General features: G+C 31.9%; 1 protein-coding gene across 13 annotated transcripts in view; it reads right to left on the reverse strand.

Annotated features, from left to right (window-relative positions):
• CCDC91 (coiled-coil domain containing 91) overlaps nucleotides 1–20,400 on the reverse strand; it is a 263,463-nt gene that overhangs the window by 214,031 nt on the left and 29,032 nt on the right. For 10 of the 13 annotated variants that reach the window (XM_036236754.1, XM_036236752.1, XM_036236744.1 and 7 more), the window contains one exon: nucleotides 1,377–1,419. In XM_036236754.1, coding sequence (XP_036092647.1) covers nucleotides 1,377–1,402 — 26 coding nt within the window. In that variant the 5' untranslated portion in view covers nucleotides 1,403–1,419. Of the gene's footprint in view, nucleotides 1–1,376; nucleotides 1,420–11,201; nucleotides 11,224–16,048; nucleotides 19,337–20,400 lie in introns of those variants that run through there. The other 3 variants (XM_036236749.1, XM_036236757.1, XM_036236748.1) reach the window with 3 other exon arrangements.

The raw sequence follows: 20,400 nt of genomic DNA on the forward strand, positions 1-20,400 counted from the left end.
ACATGGTTTATACAACTAAGGATAAAGAGCTTCTATGTTTCTACAATAGGATATGGAAAGAATGAAACCTAATAACCGCGATTAAATTGGAATGGTTGGTTAACACTGTACCTATGCAATATTAAAAGTAATAGATCCACTGACTATAACATCGAAGTATAATTGTTCCTCTTAGGAGCACTACCCACTCATTTTTTTCTTAATATAATAAATCAAGCATGATTTAAATAAGACTATGCTAAGTTTTAACCTTCAAATAATGAACAGCTTCTAAACAATAAACTAAGATTACATCTAAAACGTGCATTTCCTCAAAATATAAGCAATTTTAACAAAATTTTAATTGATATATTTCAGTAACATAAAGAAGATTCAATCACCCAATAAAACCCAAAATATTAAAAAATATATAGAAAACATACAAATGTGTTAAACCAAAAACAATTTTAGATGAAATGTAGAAAAGAGATGCTAATATTCTAAATATCTCCATATTTACGGAATTAAAGATCAACAGAAAAAGATCGTAACATTAAAAAACTCAACTCACACCATTCTTTCATGATATTCAGAACACTGAATATATACTTAATATCTTATATCTCCTATTAATGTCATTAATTATACTCCATATTTTTAACAATCTCCTTTTGCCAAATTCCAAACTATGTTAAATCTTACTAAAAAAGAAAAATCACAGAGCTCATCTGATGGTAGTTCCAGGACTTGAGCTCATGCATCCTGACTCCTAATCCAGAGATTTTCCTGCAAGACTATACTGGCTCCATAAAAATAAGTGGGTTACAAAATATTTCAATAAAATGAACACTCACTGAAAAGGATTAAGGAAAAGACAGTGTTTCTTCATCTAACAATTTCCACTTAAAAAATATCCAACTCAAACCTGAGAGAATAATCTAACAACATAAACATAATAATTAGCTCTTTAAGCCACCAAAAGGCTACATAGTTAATAGACTAAATCAACTCATTACAGGTGTAAACAAGAAAATACGTAACAGATCTTCAATGCTCATCTCTCATCTCACAAGTATTTCCTAATTGACACATATCCCAACAAAATCATCTGCTGACAATTTTTAAAACCTCTTCTTTAGTGCTTCCACTAGTAGCACTTAATTACCTTAATTTAAACCATTCCTATGGGCAGGACGAAATGTTCAATAATAATAAATCAGTTTAACTTTCAAAGAGGATATATTTTAATTTTTCTTGATTTTATTTGTTATTCAAAAGTTACATTTAAAATTATCGAGAAAGAGATCATGAACACCGATGATAAATAAAACATTTTCGAAGTTAGAATGTGAACAAAGTTAAAACATAAGCAAAATAAGATAAATAATACTGCATACCTCAAAACCACCAAAATCATCATCATCCATTCTTCAAGTGCACCTGAAAAATAACAGAAGATACTGAAAAGTCCACACACAGTCATTTATTTCAAAACACTCTCTAACTTAAATGTATATACATTGTGATTTGTAAATTAAAATTATTTCATTTGGGTTTTAAAAACAATCTTTTTTTTTTTTTAAACTATGTGTGTATGCATTTTTAACTCAAAAAGACTGGATTTTTTTTCTGGCAAAATTAGCCATTCTGGCAACATTAGCAATTTCTGTGACTTTTTCAGCGACCATGTATTTTGCCATTTTATGTTGAGACTCCAGGAGTGGAAAAATATTCTTTTACATTTTAATTTGCTTTTCCCAAATTGGCGCTAGGGCTCAATTCAATAATGCTTCCTGCTTTTTGCATCTATTCTTCAGTTGTCTGGCAACATCAGCACAAACTCTAGCAAAGAACAGGACTGTGGTGAATTTTTGGAAATCTGTCCTCCACCACAAAGGTTCTTCCCTTGGTTTCATGGCCGAGGTTGATTTAGATTTTCAAAATTGATCAGCATTTTTGAGCTGTGGCCACAACTTCTGGAGCATTTTGATATGTGTATTTTTAGCTAAAACTGCTTTGCACTTTTGGAAAAATGTGGAGCAAGTTACTAGGCTGATCAAGATAAATCAAGTCATGTATTCATGGGAGAGCAGGGGAGAGAAAAACACAAGCGAATATCCAGAATTCCTCTCTAACTTTACCCTTAAAGTATGTAAAAAAGAGGCAGTAGGACAACACATGGTTTATTTTGTCCTAAATGTATTTCATAAAAATAAAAGGAAAAACCATGAGTACTTGGGCTTTCTAAAAAGGAAGAAAAACAGAAGCTTTGATCTAATAAATCAAGAAATAACTAAAAAACCTGGAGAAGTAAAACAAGAAATAGGTGGTATACATTAAAGTGAAAAATAAATTCACAATAATTTGTGAATCAGTAGCTGTAAGTGATATTCTACTAAATAATAACTGGTTTAGTTTTCTATATTTCAAAAGTGAACATATCCATACATTAATTACAGTTTCCTTGACTCGCTAATACAAGAAGGACTTAATTATAGGAAAACAGTCTTCGCCAACTTCTTAAAAATAAAACAGCTAAACAAATTAAAACGCATCTTAAGTAATAATTCTAAAGGCATTTTCTATGGCATTTTGCTTTGAGCAATTAGTCATCTATAGCTGTGCTTTGTCTTTTCTCTGAAATTAATACTAATGCCTTTGGAAGAAAAAAAAGGTAAATAAACAAACAGTAAAAAACAATCTCAAGGATCTTTTTTGCTTTAATAAGCAAAGAAAATTTATTTTCACAGAAACTCAGTAGGTAGTGATATTAAAAGAAACATACGTAGACAAAAATATATTACAAAAAGGTAAGACATTAAATTAAACTGAATATGATACAAGTATTGTCACCATTACCCATATTTTAAAAATCTAATGAAAAAATTTTAAAGCTGTATTTCTCCAAAAATCAAAACGAAGCCAGTTATCCACATACTGCACTTAAAAAATATAAACCAGACTTTCAGAAACTTTTGATGGTGGTTAGTTTGAAATGGAATTCACATTAATTTTGTGTTGCAACTGAATAGAAATCTGTATGTGATTACATTTTTTCATGAAGAAATTAGGAAAGAAGAGTGATATGGATACTGAGAATTAACCAAGTCAAACTATAAACACCAAGTTTGTCATTTCCACATGTATCCCACAAATCTCAGGAGACAATTAAAAAATATTTTTAGCATCTACAAACACTGTACCCAAATAATATGGTTTCGAAAGAATGGAATTTTTATTAGAGTAATACTTCTATGTGTTTTCATAAGTCATATCCCAATAAATTATTTGTAAAGTGCCAGAAAATTTGAAAACAAAAACAAATACCCATGTCTGACAATCATTTCGGCTTTGCGTAATGAAACAAATATCGGGTCCCTAAGTACTGATTTAGCTCTACAAAAGAACATACTGGTGACTACTGACGTCTTCCGTATCTCAGCAATTTTTCGTATTAAAATGCAGATGATAGTCTTCCTCTACTTTATCATCAAAGAAATATTAATACATTTTAAAAGACAAATGTGTCCTGAGTTTCTTAAAATACAGTATTAGAAAAAACAAACTTTATTCTAAAGCAATAATCATTCTCTGAATAATTTAGTTTCAAGTCTTGAAACAGTTTTTGTTCCCTTCTGAGCATTTTAAAGATCAGGAGGAAAGAAAATTGTAGCACTGAATCAATTTTACAAAATATAAAAACTAAAAATTAATTTTTAAAAGGAAATATTACAAGTGTGGGCTTCTTTATGGATTTAGCCTCTCTAATACATTTAAAACATTAGTTTATATAAAGTCCACTTATAAACTTTTTAGAATATTTCTAGCACATAACACTGTATCTCATTACACTACAAATATAGCAACACCAAATATAACTCGTATCTAAGTTATAGAATCTTGAGCATGGGCAAAAAATTGACAGAGCATGTAGTTTTTTTCTTTTCTGTCCTGGAAGGGGGAAAGATGTGTACTTTTCTCTGATTAGGTATCGACATTGAAAGATCTCATAATATCTAGGTTTAATAATATACACACTTCTTTATATATGAATTCAATCTTTTATTGCACTACTGTATTAATTCCCTCCTTTACTATCCTCAATATTTAATATGTTGCTAACATTTTTCAAGAAAAACATATATGCAACACTTAATGTAACAAATTTTTATTGAGCATCTATGAAGAAGACCACTCAAAGTCCTTAAGGAGTTATGGTCAGGTACGGGAGCGGGAGGGAAGAGTGTATGAAAATCATGTAAATACAATAATATTAAATAAAAAAGAGTCTTAAGAAAAAAGAAAATATGTCCAAGGTGGGAGGAAAGATTTTTAGAAGGTGATATATTTAGTTGTAGCATCATGAAATGCTTCAGGTAGGACACATTTGAGATCTATTTCAACTGACCTAATAGAGATTTTAAATGGCACATTAAGAACATGCCATTTGGTCAAGCTTTTTCCTAAAGGCCTTTTCTTAAAAGATAGCAAAGATTTATTTTGATTGTTTGTTTCCTCATAAAGACAGGGTCAAAGAAAATGTGAAATGAGAAAACTGCAAAAAATTTGACAGCAAACACGAGGAAGGTGAACCTTAAACTACCAGTGAGAAAAAAATGAGAATCAATTACATTTACATCATAGAATCCACAAAAGGCTATGGAATAGGGGGCACCGAGAGTTGGGTAAAGGGGAGACTCAACATAAAGAGTCACAGGTATGTCCCAAGACCCCCTTTCAGAATCTGCACAACTGGGCAACTTACAGTTCCTCATCACAGCAGAAGACTGAAAAGGTTTATCCCCTAGACAGAGTAAAACCGAGGGTCTCTGAATTGGAAGACACTAAGACAGGTGGGCTAAGTCAAAGTTGTATCAAATGTTGAGACCCATACTCCAGGTCCTCTTTCACCACTCAAAGACCAAACTGCCAGCGGCTGGATTTCAACCTCCAGTCACCAGTTTAGAAGACTTCTCTGGTGAATCTAATCAACCCCTGAAAAAAGGACCTCATGAGAGGTTTCACAAACAGCTCATTCAGTTAACACTACTTTGACAAACCCTACCCACATGTAGAAAATTTCCAATTCTAAAGGTTAAAAGAAGAGGCAAAGAGTCAGGCTACCTGGATTCAAATTCTAGCTCTGCCACTTACTAACTGTGTTACACTGGGAAAATTACTAAACATTTTGTGACTCAGTTTCCTCATCTGTCAAAAACAGATGATGATGATGATGATAACAATTAATATTAATGGTAACTAACTCCTGAAGTCATTAAGAGGATTAAATAAGTTAAAATAGATGAAGCACTCAGAATGCCTGGCACATTCTAAGCATTATATGTGTTTGCTACCTTAGAGCTTCATCCTTACATATGAGCAGACTTGCCATGGACAATTAAACATATAAGTAAAATTTATAATATGAAAAATAGAGACGAAGCAAAAAAAAAAGGAAGAAGATGGAAGAAATGGAGACTGCAAAGAAAAAAAAAATATTCAAAAAATAAAAACTATAATGCTTTTAGAGAGTTAACAGAAGATAGTATATCTATGAAATAAGAATGGGAAGACCTAATTTTGGGGGGAGTACAGAAGGTGAAGCAGGGGTATATCACAAGACTAAGGTCTTGAAAATAAATATAATTACGGAAATGAAAAACTGCAGAGTGGGAAATAAAGCTGAGGAAATCTCCTTTAAAAAGTATAAAATGAAATGAACAGAGTGAAAGCATAACAAAATTACAAGATCTAGTCCAGAATAGATATCTTCTAATTATTAAAAATTCTACAAAGACAGAACAGAAAAAAAACAAAACAAAATAATTCAAGAAAATTCTCTAAAACCAAAGGATAGGATTTTCAGATATAATGGATCTTCAAGTAGTCAAGAAAATAGGAAAAAAACCACTTTAAGTCACACTAGAGACAGACGGAAAATCCTACAAGCTTCTAGAGAAATAAATAGGTTTCATACAAAGGATAAAGAATATAATGGCATTAGATTTCACAACAGTGTCACTGGAAGATGAAAAACAATGGACTGATGCTTTTAAAATTGTGAGAGAAAATGATCTGCAACACAGAATTATACAATCAGCCAAACTAACAAATACTATGGTAAGGAAAGAATAGTCATAATCATACCCTCAAAGTCTCAAAAAAATATTTCCCAAACATTCTTTCTTAAAAAGCTATAGAGTAAGCCAAGGAAATAAGACACAGGAAAACATGAGATTACGAAACAGGAGATCCATCTAAAGTAAAAAGAAAATGAATTCTCTCAAAATAATGGTGAAGTAAGTTCCCAAGTTATCTATGTAGCAAGAATAGAAAGCAACCAATCTACATTGGAACATATCAGAAAGCTCCTGGAAGATGTATTTAGACAAATGAAATCAATAGACTGAATTGTGTTTTACCATTATGAGAGTGATTTCAAACAACCAGGAGAATATTTAGGGTTGAATTAATGACTAGCGAATTAACCAAACGAAAAGAGAGAAAATAATATTATAGACAGAAAAAGTAAACATGATAGGCTATATTTCTCATCTGCGAATATTATTTAGTCATCATAATGTAAACAATGAATAATTAACTGCTTCAAAATTACAACCATTTGGGAAAGGTAAGAGAAAGATGAAGTATATGGTATGGAGTAGAAGGGGTCATAAAAGACAGCTAAAGCTCCATCTTCCATGTAGGAAAGCTGACAGATATGAAACTGAAAACTCAAGAAGTAGCACAATAAACACGTTATTTAGAGATGTACTGGGAAACACTAACAGAATCAGCTATATGAGCTAAACATGTTACCTCAAGAAAACAAGAAATGGAGAGGCTAGAAAAGAAGGATACGTATAGGAGATTTTGTGTGTCATATCAAGCTTTTTACAACTTTAAATTATGAACAAACATAACTGATTTATTTTTAATGATAGTATAAAAAACATATGGCACAATGAGCCAACAACCTATTATTTCCATCAAAATACACTGAAAAAAAGTCAATAAAAATTTTTTGTTTTTACAAAAACTATAAAAGGCTTAAACATTTTAAATTAGCAATTAACTAGTGAATAAATGCAAAATTTTCACATTAGTATTCTTCATAACACTTTCCCATATGACAAGTATTTATACAAAAAGTAAAAATGCATCTCGGACACCAAAGTTGTTCAAAACAAAATGAAAAACAAAATGCTTAACAGTAAAAAAAGACACTAAGGTAACTGACTTCAAAACACAATCTCCAGAGATCATCCAGATTATTCAATCAATCCAAAGTGCCCTACCTGTTAACACTGTCCACTTAGCACTTAACTCAATCTCTATCCCATCTGGAAAACTACTGGCTAACCAACATTCTCATAATCACAATATTTTTCCATTTGATGTTTCTTGCCATGTTTCCTAGAAACAATAGACAAGTGAGTTTTTTTTTCTGACTGTCCCAAACATAAATTGGTAAGAAGAAACAGAAAGACGCACACGCACACGCACACATACCACACACCCTTACTTAAAGTTAAAAATGAACAGCCATTAAGACTTAACTAATTTGAAGAGTCTAATTATATAAGATCGGAATTTCAGGTTTATCTGTTCAAGGAAATTGTTTATCTAAATTTGTATAAGCTCTTCTGAGGTAGAATAGGAAACAAATTTTTTTAACTGTTTTCTACTTCCTGGCACCTTGAACTGAGCCACTTCTAACACATAGTAGGAGCTCAAAGACTATTTTGAATCAATGCTTTTGGAATACATTACTGAATGAAAGCAAATGCATTGCTAATAGTTCCCACATGACTTCCCTTTCCCTCTTATTTTTCCAAGAAAAACACATTGGACCTTGAGCAGTAAAAGACCATGTTGCTAACACTAAAACAGCTCTACCCATATTAAGACATGAGCTTGAAGGCCTACATCTTAAAAGAAATTACAGTGCTATACTCTTTAATATCCAATTATAATTGGGGCTAATGATAATTTTGAACTTCCGATAAGAAGCTGAATTAAAGAACTATTGCTATACTGTAAACACTATTGCCAATGGCAAAATATTATGAGAAGTTAAAAAATAACTAAAACATATATTCAGTCTGTGAAAATATTCCATTCATAAATGATCATATAGGAAAACAACCCAATCACTAATAATTCTAATAACTAAACATTTTGCTTTACATAGTGCTTTACATAGTTTTCGTCTGTGCTATCAATTAAGTTTTTGTCTTTACCAGTCTTCGTTCAGAAAATTTACATGTCCCAGCAGATAAGGAGAAAAAGAGAAATGCAAAGCACTCGGACTCTCCAAAATTTATATGCTTTCCAAGCTCTTTAGTTAATTCTTCTACCACCTCCAACTCCTTAATAGAACTCTGCCTTAACTGATGGGCCACTGATCTTATCTCATTATCTTCTCCTTCAAAGAATGAATTCACTCTCATAATCTTAATGCTATGCCCAAATTTTCCAGAATTAATCTCCTCACTAAAGTCCATCATTTATTGCCAACAAAATAATTAATATGTTTATATGGTTATCCTGCTGTCAACTAAAAATTCTCACTATATGAATTGTACTCTTATCTGGCAAAATCTCAACCCTCAAAGAATGATAGGGAGTTGATATATGCCTTCTTCTCACATTTTTAAAAAATCCAGGCCTTCTCTGAATAGAAGGAAACAAGACTGAAGAAATACTATAGTCCCTTTCTCTACCTCCTTTACTTCTCTCCAAGAGAAAAAATAATAATAATGATGAGAGCAGGACATCCACAGGTTCTCTGCTGGATGAGATTTAATACATAAGAGGTTAGCATGTATTCACAATACAAGTTCTTTGGGCTCCTCACTGGGAACTCTGTGCCCATAAACAACATATTTTTCTGCTAGTCCAGCTCCCATAAGAGAACCTCAACAGAGAAAACGTTCATTTTCTTCGTATGGTGACATGTCTTTTAGCCTGTGACTAGATAGGTAAATATAATTCAGAAGATAACAGGTAGAAGACCTCATTTAGCCTTGGTCTAAGCCACATTACATTAAACCCTAACAATAGAGTCACTTTTCTGATTCCTATGACTCTTGGTTCTATTTCTCAATTCAGAATCTGGAACAGCTAATGGTTCCCACTAAGGATCACCAACAATATCCAGTTACCTGTTCCCTGTCAGGAGCTATCAGACAATTCACTATAAAATTCATGTTTCCCATCTTTGACTTGATTCACAGTGCTGCCTACCACACCTGTTTATTTTTTCTAGTTAAGCCTCTTTCTCTCATTCTCCAGAAGCAATTTCAAAGAATCTCAACTCTCCCCAGACTTCCAACTTTTCTATTCCTTTTGGTAATCAAAGGACATTACCAACCCTCCTGCTAAAGAGAGAAAACAGAAAGTCCATTTTAAGAGAAGTCCCTTAACTTCTTTCTACCAAAGCTATAGTTATCAGCATCTGTGCCCAACTATTCCACTTTATTTCACTCAAAAAAAAAAGAGGGATCCCTTTACTTACTTAAGGCCATCTCCTCCATCTGTACTCTCTGACTTGGCTCTCCCAATTGTTCAACTTCTCCCTCTTATCTGGCTCCTTAAATATTTAAATATCCCACTTCCCCCTTACTTGGCTCCTTCATATTAACACTTAAACAGTCTCCAAGTGCTACATCTTTAAAAATGAAACTAAGCAAAAACAAAAGCAAAACCATCCTCAACTACATAGTCTTTTCAAACCACAGCTCTCCTTTTCACAACTCAACTTCATAAATGCTCTATTCTTACTGCTCATGCCTGCAACCAATTACCTCCTTTTCACTAAATGCAAAAAGACACTTTCAATTCCTTGTCTTATTTGAACACTAACAGCATCTGACCAGTCTTTTCCTTCTCAAAACACTTTCACTTCATGTTTTGCAAGACATCCATACTTCTTCCCTCTGTCTTTCTTCCTATTTCTGACTGCTTCCTCCCAGACTCCCTTGCAGGTTCTTCTACCTACTCTTTAAATGTTGGTATTCCTAAGCATTTCGACATTGCCCTTCTTTTGCTCTCACTTCAAATACACTCCGTGGACTACCTCATTCACTCCTTTGGATTCATTTACAAACATACACTAAGGAACCTCTAGTTCAGATTCATATTCTGAGCTCCAGATCCATATTCCCAACAGACATCTGAAATTTCTCTTTCGATCTAACTAGTATCTCAAATTCAATACAACCAAAACTGAACTCACGATACCTTTTATCATCCTCAAATTTACTCTTCCTCCAGGATTCCTTTGCCCCAAAATTGGTACCATCATCTACAACACAGTTGGCCAAGACAAAAACCTGGAGTCATCTTTGCCTCCTTCCTCTCTCTTTCTCCATACATCCAATCAATCAACAAATCCTGTCCTAAATACCTCTAGAATCCATCTACTCCACTTAATCCCTAATATACCTTCACCTTAGTTAAGGCCACCATTACTTTTATGTAGTTTATTTATACCATCAGCCTCCAGAATAGTTCTCTGCTTCTGGTTTGTTCCTTTCTACTCTACTCTCCACTCTGCTACCCAAGTGATCCTTCTAAAAACCCACTGATTTAAAACCTTTCGACAGCTCCTCATCATCTTATGAATTAAGTCAAAATTCTTAACATGGATTTATGGACCTTTGTAACCTAACTGTCGCTACATCATCATCTCTAGCACATCCATATCCTACAATCATATAGGAATTTGTATCTGAACCATACAACTCTGGCCAAAGCACCACACCTCCCTTGACCACAATGTCCTCATATGTAAAATGAACAGGTGGATCAAATGACCACTAAGACACTGCATTATAAAATCCTCTAAGTATATTTTTCTATGACTAAAATCAAATTGCTTTCTTCACAAATGACTTTGTAAATACTTTCAATCCTGAATCTGTTATTTCACACAATAATAGTATCATTCTTTAATCTATTCAGAATGCAGAAACTAGGTGTTACCTTTTAATCTTCACTTTATACTTTACACCATAGCAAGGTATGCCATTCTATCCTGTATTATGATTCAGATTTCTATTTCCTGAAAATTACTAGAACCTACTTCTGGGCATTCTGCTCTCCAACATATTCATCACAGTGGATAACTCTTTATAAAGCAAAGAAGTTTTAAACTCTAAAACCAACATGTCAATCTCAAATCCAAATCTTTCCAAAAAATAATGAAAAATACATACCTCTATGAGACATGAGCTTTGGAGCCACACATATAAGCAAAAGAAGCGTGAAGACAAAGTTGTGAATTGCAGTGGCACTAGTGATTGAAAGTAAAAATATATCCTTAAGAAGCCTATAATTATATCACAATATTAAGGTATTCTATACAACAAATAATAAAGTGTTAGATAACAACACAGTAAAATAAGTGTCAATAACATTATGAAGTACAGATGATCACACGTTTAATGTCCTTCCTCTCTAATAAGAAAGTGTTTCATACCTTTCATGGTATTATCTGCTCTCAACTATATTACTTTCTATTTATAGTGAAGCCTCATTTATCTGGACAGATACATCCAATAATCTCATCTACCTAGAACATGGCTATTCTGATAAAATAAGTACAACATTCTTTTAGGTAGACAAGAGTGAAATAATAAACTCGAAGCCTCAGTATTCAAATACTTTAATCATAGATAGCTTTAAATCCCTGTTGACATTTTATTTACTCTTCTATTAGATTTAATTAGAGACTCCCAGTACCCCTTTGACCTCATCTATAACTCCCTGACTCACTTTGTTCTAGCTACATAGCATCTCTACCAATCATACTCCACCCTCAAGGCATCTGGTTGTTTTGTTTGTTTGTTTGTTTGTTTTTAAATAAAATCAGCATATGGAAACCTACCACCCAGCTTAAAACTAAAGATCCTTACAATAAATTCCATGTAATCGCTCTCTGTACCTCCCTGGACTCACAATCCCAAATTAGTTTACATCATCCCCCTGCTTTCAAATTAATGAAGTTTTATTTACATCTACCACCAAAAAACATTATTTTTATTTAGATCTTTTTAAAGGATATCCTATAACATAAATTGGAGGGACTTAAAAATTTTCACATAAAATTATGTTGCTAATATTTTTGTACCTACTATTCATTCTTTTGACTACTATAATATACCACAGTTTATTCAATCACTTTCCTGTCAATAGACACTTGGATAACTTACAACATCTTGTTATTGAGGAAAGAACTGCCCTTAATATTCCCCAACACATCTACCTTTACATATATACAGAATTTCCCTTGGGTATACACTTACAGGTGAAATCACTGGATTGTAAGGTTTGTCTATGTTTAACTTCACAGGATAATAAAAAAAATTATTTTCCAAAATGGTTGCTTGTGAAAGCAATGTATAGAAATACTGTAAATCTTCATCCTTTCCAACACTTGATTTTAAGTGGTATCTCATTGCATACTTAATTTGATTTTCCTAATCATTAATGAAATTTAAATCTTCATATGATTAATATATGGTTCCTCTTTTGTGAAACATCTATTTATATCTTTCGTTATTTTTCTACTGTATCTGTGCTTTTGATTTGTATGATTTTTAAAAAATATTCTTCTATTAATCATTGTCAGCTGTGTATACTGCAAACATCCTCTAGTTTATATTAGTTTTATTTTTTAAATCCTTCCCTATCCCTAGATTTAAAAAATATGCATCTGTATTTTTTGCCAAAAAAAGTTAAAATATTTGTTTTGACATATGAATACTTAACTCATCTGCAATTTAATTTTTGCATACAGTGGAGACAAAACTCAACTTTTTTTTGCCAATATGGATAATTTTTTCTAATTTCATTTATTGAATACTAACTTCTGTCCTTACTAATCTGATATGCCAAATTTATAATATATCAAAGTTTCATAAATGTGTTAATCTGTCTCTGGCTATAGAATTATTTCAGTGAAAATGAAATCTTTATGATATGGAGCCATCCTGTCCATAAACATGGTATATCTTATTATTAAGATATACCATAGTTAAGACCTTTTTTATTGCCTATTAACAAAGTCTTATAATTTTCTCTAAAGAAGTCTTGCATATATCCTGCTAGGTTTATTCCTGGACGCTGATATTCTATAATACTACTTTAATGTCTTCCTTTAATTACATTTTCTAGTCATTCGTTGCTGTTGTATAACAATGCAATTGACTTCAGTATTTTAATCTTATATCCATTCATCTTTGCCAAATTCTTGTATCTAATAATTTGTCTATAATCTTTTGATTTTACATGTAAATGATCATATTGCCTCCAGATAACAACAGTTTCATTTCCCCTTTTCCAATTCTTATACTTCTATTTTTCTTGTCTTAAAGCATGGCTATGTCTCCCAATACAATGCTAAATACAAGAGGTAATGTGATGACTTTCCAAAGATGGTATCAAAAATATCTCTCTAACTACATATTCTGCTAAGAATGTATCACTGTTCTTCCTCCCAATAAGTTGTAGGGTATCTGTCCTCTCCCTTTGAACCTATGTAGATTATTATGACTTCCACAACCAATACAATATAGCCGAATTAACATTGTATGACTCCCCCACCTAGATCATAAAAATCTAAGGCACTTCTGCCTTGCGCTCTTGTATTGCTTGCATTTGGAACCTAGCTGCCATGATGGGAGAAAGGCCAAACCAGCACACTTGGTGAGACTACCTGGGGAAACCACATGAGTTCCTAGACAACAGCTGGAATCAAATCACCAGAAAAAAATGAAGATACTTCCAGATGATTCCAGTCCCTAGCCAATAAGTCAATCCAGTGTTCAAGTCATCCTACTTGGAAAACATGAGTGTAACAGTAACAAACCATCCTACTGTGCACTGCACCCAAGTGCCCGACCTTCAGAACCCATAAGCAGTAATAAAATAGTTATTTTATGCCATTAAGTTTGGCATGATTTTTTATGTAGCAATAACAACTAGAATGGGTGATAACAACCATACCTATATCATTCCTGTTTTTAATATTTCCCTATTTTAAAAGATGTCTGCTGAGGATTATTAGTGGAGGTGTATTTAAGCATGATGACAGGTTACAGAATTTCTCTCTTTTCCTAATTTACTAAGCATTTTTATCATGAATTTACACTGATTATCAAATGCTTTTTTTTTTGCTACTGAAATGGTTGTAATATTTTTCTCTTTTAATATATTAATGTCATCATTTACATGTATGGGTCATATAATAGTAAATCATCCTTACATACCTGAAATAAATCCTACTTGGTAATATTTACCTTGTTATACAATGTTGGTTTCAATATGCTAATATTTTGTTTGAGATTTCTACATCTATATTCATGAATGAAATACATCTGTAATTTTCATTTTTGGTTATGTCTTTATCTAGTTTAGATATCAGGGTTATGTGGGGATTTCAAAATTAGTTGAGAAGATGATCTTTTTCTATTATTTAAGAGAGACTGCATGAGTTGGAATAAATAATTTGTTTCTTAAAATTTTTAGAAATTTGCTTAGCAAAATTGTCTGAGCTTGTTGCATTCTTTGTGGGAAGATTCAATTTCACATAATTATAGGATGACTCAGAATTTTAATTTCTCCCCCAGTTTTTGTAAGTAATATTTTTCTAAAAATGTGTCTATCACTTCTAAGTTTTTAAAAAGTAGTTGGCATATAGTTGCTAACAGTCTTGTCATTATTTTTTTTATTGTGGATAATAAAAATTATCTTTTTAGTTTATAATTCAGTAGTATTAAGTATATCTACATTGTTGTGCAATCACCACCATCCATCTTCAGAACTCTTTTCACCTTCAAAACTGAAACTCTGAACCCATTACACAGTATTTCGCCATTCTACCCTCCCCAGTTCCAAACTATACTACTCTACTTTCTGTCTCTATAATTTTGCCTATTCTAAGTACCTCACTTAAGTGGAATAATACAGTAGGTATCTTTTTGTGCTGGCTTATTTCACACAGCATAATGTCCTCAGAGTTCTTCCATGTTGTAGTATATGTCAGAATTTCCTTCCTTTTTAAGGATGAATAATATTCCATTGTAAGTATATACCACATTTTGCTTATCCATTCAGCCCAATGAACACTTGGGCTGTTTCCATGTTTAGCTATTGTGAATGATACTACTATAAACATGGGTATACAAATATCTCTTTTAAACATTGCTTTTAATTCTTTTGGATATGTATATCCTGAAGTGGAATTGCTGGACTACATAGTAATTCTAAGTTTAATTTTTTGAGGAACTGTCATACTGTTTTACACAACACCTGCACCATTTTGCATTCCCACCAGTAGTGCACAAGTGTTCTCTACATCCTCATCAACAAGTTATTTTGTTTTTTTAATAGTAGCTTTCTAATGGATGTGAGGTGGTATCTCATAGTTTTAATCTGCATTTCCCTAATCATTAATGATGTTAAACATCTTTTCATGAACTTATTGGCCATTTGCATATCTTCTTGACAAAAACGTCTATTCAAGTCCTTTGCCTATTTTTGAATCTAGTTGCTTTTGTTGTTGTTAAGTTTTAGGAGCTTTCTATATATTATGAATAGTAATTCCTTATCAGATATATGATTTGTAATATTTTCTCCCATTCTGTGTGCCATTTTAATTTGTTGATAGCCTCCATTTTTTGTGGCACAATTTTTTTTTAATTTTTATTAAGTCCAATTTCTCTATCTTTTCTTTTGTTGCCTGTGCCTTCGGTGTCATGTCCAAGATATCAGTGTCAAATCCAATGTCATAAAGTTATGCCCTGTGTTTTCTTCTAAAAGTTTGATAGTTTTAAGTCTTACACGTAGGTAATGGATCGATTTTGAGTTCGTTTTTGTATATGGTATAAAGTAGGAGTCCAATTTCATTCTGTTGCATGTGGATATTCAGTTTTCCCAGCACCATTTGTTCAAAGACTGTCTTTTCCTCATAGAATGGTCTTGAACCTTGTTGAAAATCATTTTACTATATATTCAAGGGTTTATTTCTAAATTTTCTATTCCATTCCATTGGTCTATATACCTGTCCTTACGCCAGTACCACACTGTTTTGATTACTGTATCTTTGTAGTAACTTGAAATTAGACAGTGTGAGTCTTCCAGCTTTCTTCTTTTCAGAATGAATTTGGCTATTTGGGGTCACTTGAGAGTCCATACAAATTTTAGAATTGGTTTTTACATTTCTTCAAAAAAAAATTATTGGGATTATCGATAAGGATTTCATTAAATATGTCAATCACTTAGGATTAGTACTGACGTCTTAATAACATTAAGTCTTCCGTTATATGAACATGAGATGTCTTTCCATTTATTTCTTTTTTCTTTCTTTCAGAAATGTTCTGTAGTTTTCTTTGTACATGTCTTTCACTTCCCTAGTTAATTGGTAAGTATTTTATTCTTTTTGATGCTATTATAAATGAAATTGTTTTCTTAATTTTCTCCTCAGATTGTTCAGTTAGTATATAGAAATGCAACTGTTTTTTGTGTGTCAACTTTGTGTCCAGCTACCTTGCTAGATTCATTTATCAGTTCCGACAGATTTTTTTTTATGTGGAATCTTTAGGATTTTTTATATATAACATCATATCATCTGTGAACAAAGATAATTTTAATTCTTCCTTTCCAATTTAGAAGGCTGTTTATTTCCCATTATCTTTTAAATCTCTGATTTATCTGTGGTTATGTCTTTTTTCATTCTATACATACTAAGTTCTATGAAGTGTGTCCATGAAGTGTGTTATTTAGATCCGTATCCTTATTAATTTTTTTCTTCACCTAGCAATAATCACAAGAGGTGAGTTGAAGTCTTCCACTATAATAGCAGAGGTACCTATTTCTCCCTACAACTCTATTCATCTTTTGCTGCATATTTGATTCAATATATTCTTTACGAATTTAACCTTTTACCATTATAAAGTGATCAAGTCCTAATATAATTTTTTAAAATTGATTTTGAATAATATTAATATAGGTAGTCAGCTTTTTAAAAAAATGCTTTGAGGCTTTGCATCAACTATTCTCTCTACATAGAATAATGTTTCCTCAGATAGCTGCTTAACTAACTTTCTCAGCTCTACCAAGTCTAGATTCAAATATCAATTCCACTGTAACTACCCAACTTCAAATAATAAAGCTCACCCACTCCAGCATTCTTGATTCCTCTTTCCTGGCTTTTTTTCCCCATAACACTCACCATTCTCTAACATACTATATTAATCTACTTCTTTAATTGTTATGTTTATTGTCTGTCTTCCCCACACACACTCTAAATACAAGCTCCACAAGGATGGATATCATCATCAGTTTGGTCAGCAATGTATCTCCATCACCCAGAAGTGCCTGGCACACAGGTGGTGCTCAATGTATTCTTGTTCAATGAATGAATAAGACTCTCAACCTCAAAGATCATCATGAAAATACAAATTTTAAAACAATAAGATGATACTTTATATCCCAATCCCTGTAATTTTCAGTGTAAATAATAATAGTCCAAATACCCTTTAAGAAGACCTCTACTAGGTACTCAAAGACTGGGGTGTGGCCAACTACCAGAAAGTGTCTTTCTAATTGTACAAGCATGAAGGAAGTCATTGGCTACCCACATCCCAGAACCATTCTTCATACAAAATGAAAGAAAGCTGCCCCTTGGGAGAAGGCAGAAAACCCTCTCACTCTCTAAACCCAGGCAGAAGCCAAGAGAACCCAATAGAGAGGACACTTATTCTATAAAAACTTTTCAGGAAAAAAGAAAAAGGAATATTTCTCAACTTATTAAAATTTGTTTTATGGCCAAGAATGTGGTCTATCTTGGTCAAAGTTCCATATGCATATGAAAAGCATGTATATTCTGAAACTACTGGGTATAGCAGTCTACGAATGTCATCTACGTCACATTAGTTGAAAATGTTATTAAAAATTTTTATACCTCTATTATTTTCTGACTACTTCTAATATTGACAGAGGTTTAAAATATTTTAACTACCATCACAAATTTGTCTTTTTCTCTCACATTTTCCTTCATGAATTTTGAAGCTCTATTATCAGGTATATACATATTTAAAATTATATCTTCTTGATTGACACGTCAATCACTATGAAGTGTTCTTTTTTTATCTATAGTATAATTCTTTGTCATGAAGTTTAAATTATCTGGCATTGATAACAATAATCCAGCTTTCTTATGACTGATATTTGCAGGTATACCCTTTCCCACTCCCTTACATTTTACCTATTAAGAGCATCTCCTGAAAACAACATATAATTGGATCTTGCATTTTTAAATCCACTCTGACAATCTGTCTTTGGAGTTTCATTCATTCTGCATTTAATTTTTTATATGATGTATATAAGAAAATCATCTTGCTACTTGTATTTTTTCTGTCCTATATCTCCTTTATCCTCCTTTCCTGCCTTCTTTAGAGTAATATCTTCTTTTTCATTTTATCTCATATCATTTTATCTCCATCTTGATATTTTAGCTATGTCTTTTAAAGTAGTTGCTAAGTATGTATCCTGATGACACATCTGCCTTAGTTTTGTAATGCATTAATTTAATATGTTTTAGAAACATCAATACCAATTACCTGACATAAGAAAAGCCACGCCCATTTTGTGGCATATATACAATTTTTCTGTTTTTTACAAATGATGACTAAAATTATGTGACAAACAAAAACAACTGTCAAGAGATAAAGAAATCAACAAAACCAGATAATACCTTAGTTGCATATACTTCTACCTACTGCTTTTCTATGAAAGAAGTCTTTAAAAACCATACCTACCATATTCAAATGAAAGAGACTCAAGGAGATAAAGGTTCAGCTTTATAAGGGAGGTGGAGCTGTGAATAATTTTTTATTTAAAACATTATTATTATGGTTTATTTATACAAAAGTAAAAAGTATTCTTAAGTACTGAAAAGAAACTGCACAAACATTATATATATTATACACCTATATTATCCATGAAGCATATCTTTTGCAACAAACTTTGAGGGAAAAAAAATTTTATAATGAAAATGAATTTTAATCTGTTTCCATAAATCAGATTTTCCTATTTCATGTAGTCCTAAATTGTGGCTTTACCCATATTTTACAGCTTTTAAAGATACCCTAGTTACTAAAGAATCATTCTCATATTTCACCAAGTGGCTAATTTTACGATAACAAAGACACACATCGTTTTATGATCTGAGCCATATTTTAATGTAATATCTAAACTCTCATAGCTAGTGTTTTAGATACAGAAGTCTCAAAGTGTTTTGATGCATATGAAGAAATTATACCTCAACATAAAAATAAGATACAATACTAATTTAAGAATAGAATAATTCAAGCCAAAAAAGATTGAGTGAAAGAGAAAAAAATATTATAATACAACAGTAACATTAAACTTATAAATGCAATTATACTGCTATATTATAAATAAAATAGCATAAAACCAAATGGAATACTCTTCCACAGAAAATTACCTCAACCTTCTAATATGTAATATTTATATACGATACGGGAAAAAAGTTAAATGACTACAAAAAAATTATTAATTTATTTCTATAAATTACGTAACAGAAAAGTACATAAGCAATTTAATGAGTCATTTCCAAAAACAATCTTTTACAAGTCACTGGAAATAACCAGTTTTTGCCTAAAGAGAAGAATCTCTTAAAATTATAGTGGTATTAACATCTGAAAGTAATTCCTCTTGGCACCATCAGGAAAACAGGTGCCAGTACCACACAACCAAAAGGAAAGAAAGAGCATTTCCATTCCTGCTTTATTCAAAAGACAATTCAATACCATTATTAATTATATTCATTTGACATAAATTAAATAAGAATATAGAGAACAAAGAAATTTCTTTGATCTATGTATTCTCAGCATCTGATGAAAACATAACACTCAAATGTTGTCTAATCTTAATAAAAGTGATTTACTTCCAATAGCGAAGCATAGCAAAACCTAATAAATTATTTCCAATGACAATTTTAGAAATTCTTCACTGTTTCTTCATTTATCATCAAAAAAGATTACAGTAAGCATCTCATTGAAAAAACATTACTCAGAAGATCTGACTGTCCTTCATCATTACAGATGATAAAAGAGGCTACATTTAAAGTCAAAGGTAAATTTTACCAAATTATATGCAAAAATGATATTACATCTAGTTTAAGTGACAAAGAAGATAAAAGTTACTTATAAATGTTAAATTTATTTTAAAATTCTGCCTTCTAAAACATGAAACTCAGACCCGGTCCACTTAAAATCAACTCCCATTGTTGTCTAAAACGTGTTACCAGGATACCAAATGGGATTTGCAGCTTGCCAAAAGATTAAAACCCAAATTAATCTATAGTCATTCCTGAGCTGTTTTCCTCTC

The sequence above is a fragment of the Rousettus aegyptiacus genome, unplaced genomic scaffold (genome assembly GCF_014176215.1).
Source record: "Rousettus aegyptiacus isolate mRouAeg1 unplaced genomic scaffold, mRouAeg1.p scaffold_m13_p_2, whole genome shotgun sequence".
Lineage (NCBI taxonomy): Eukaryota > Metazoa > Chordata > Mammalia > Chiroptera > Pteropodidae > Rousettus > Rousettus aegyptiacus.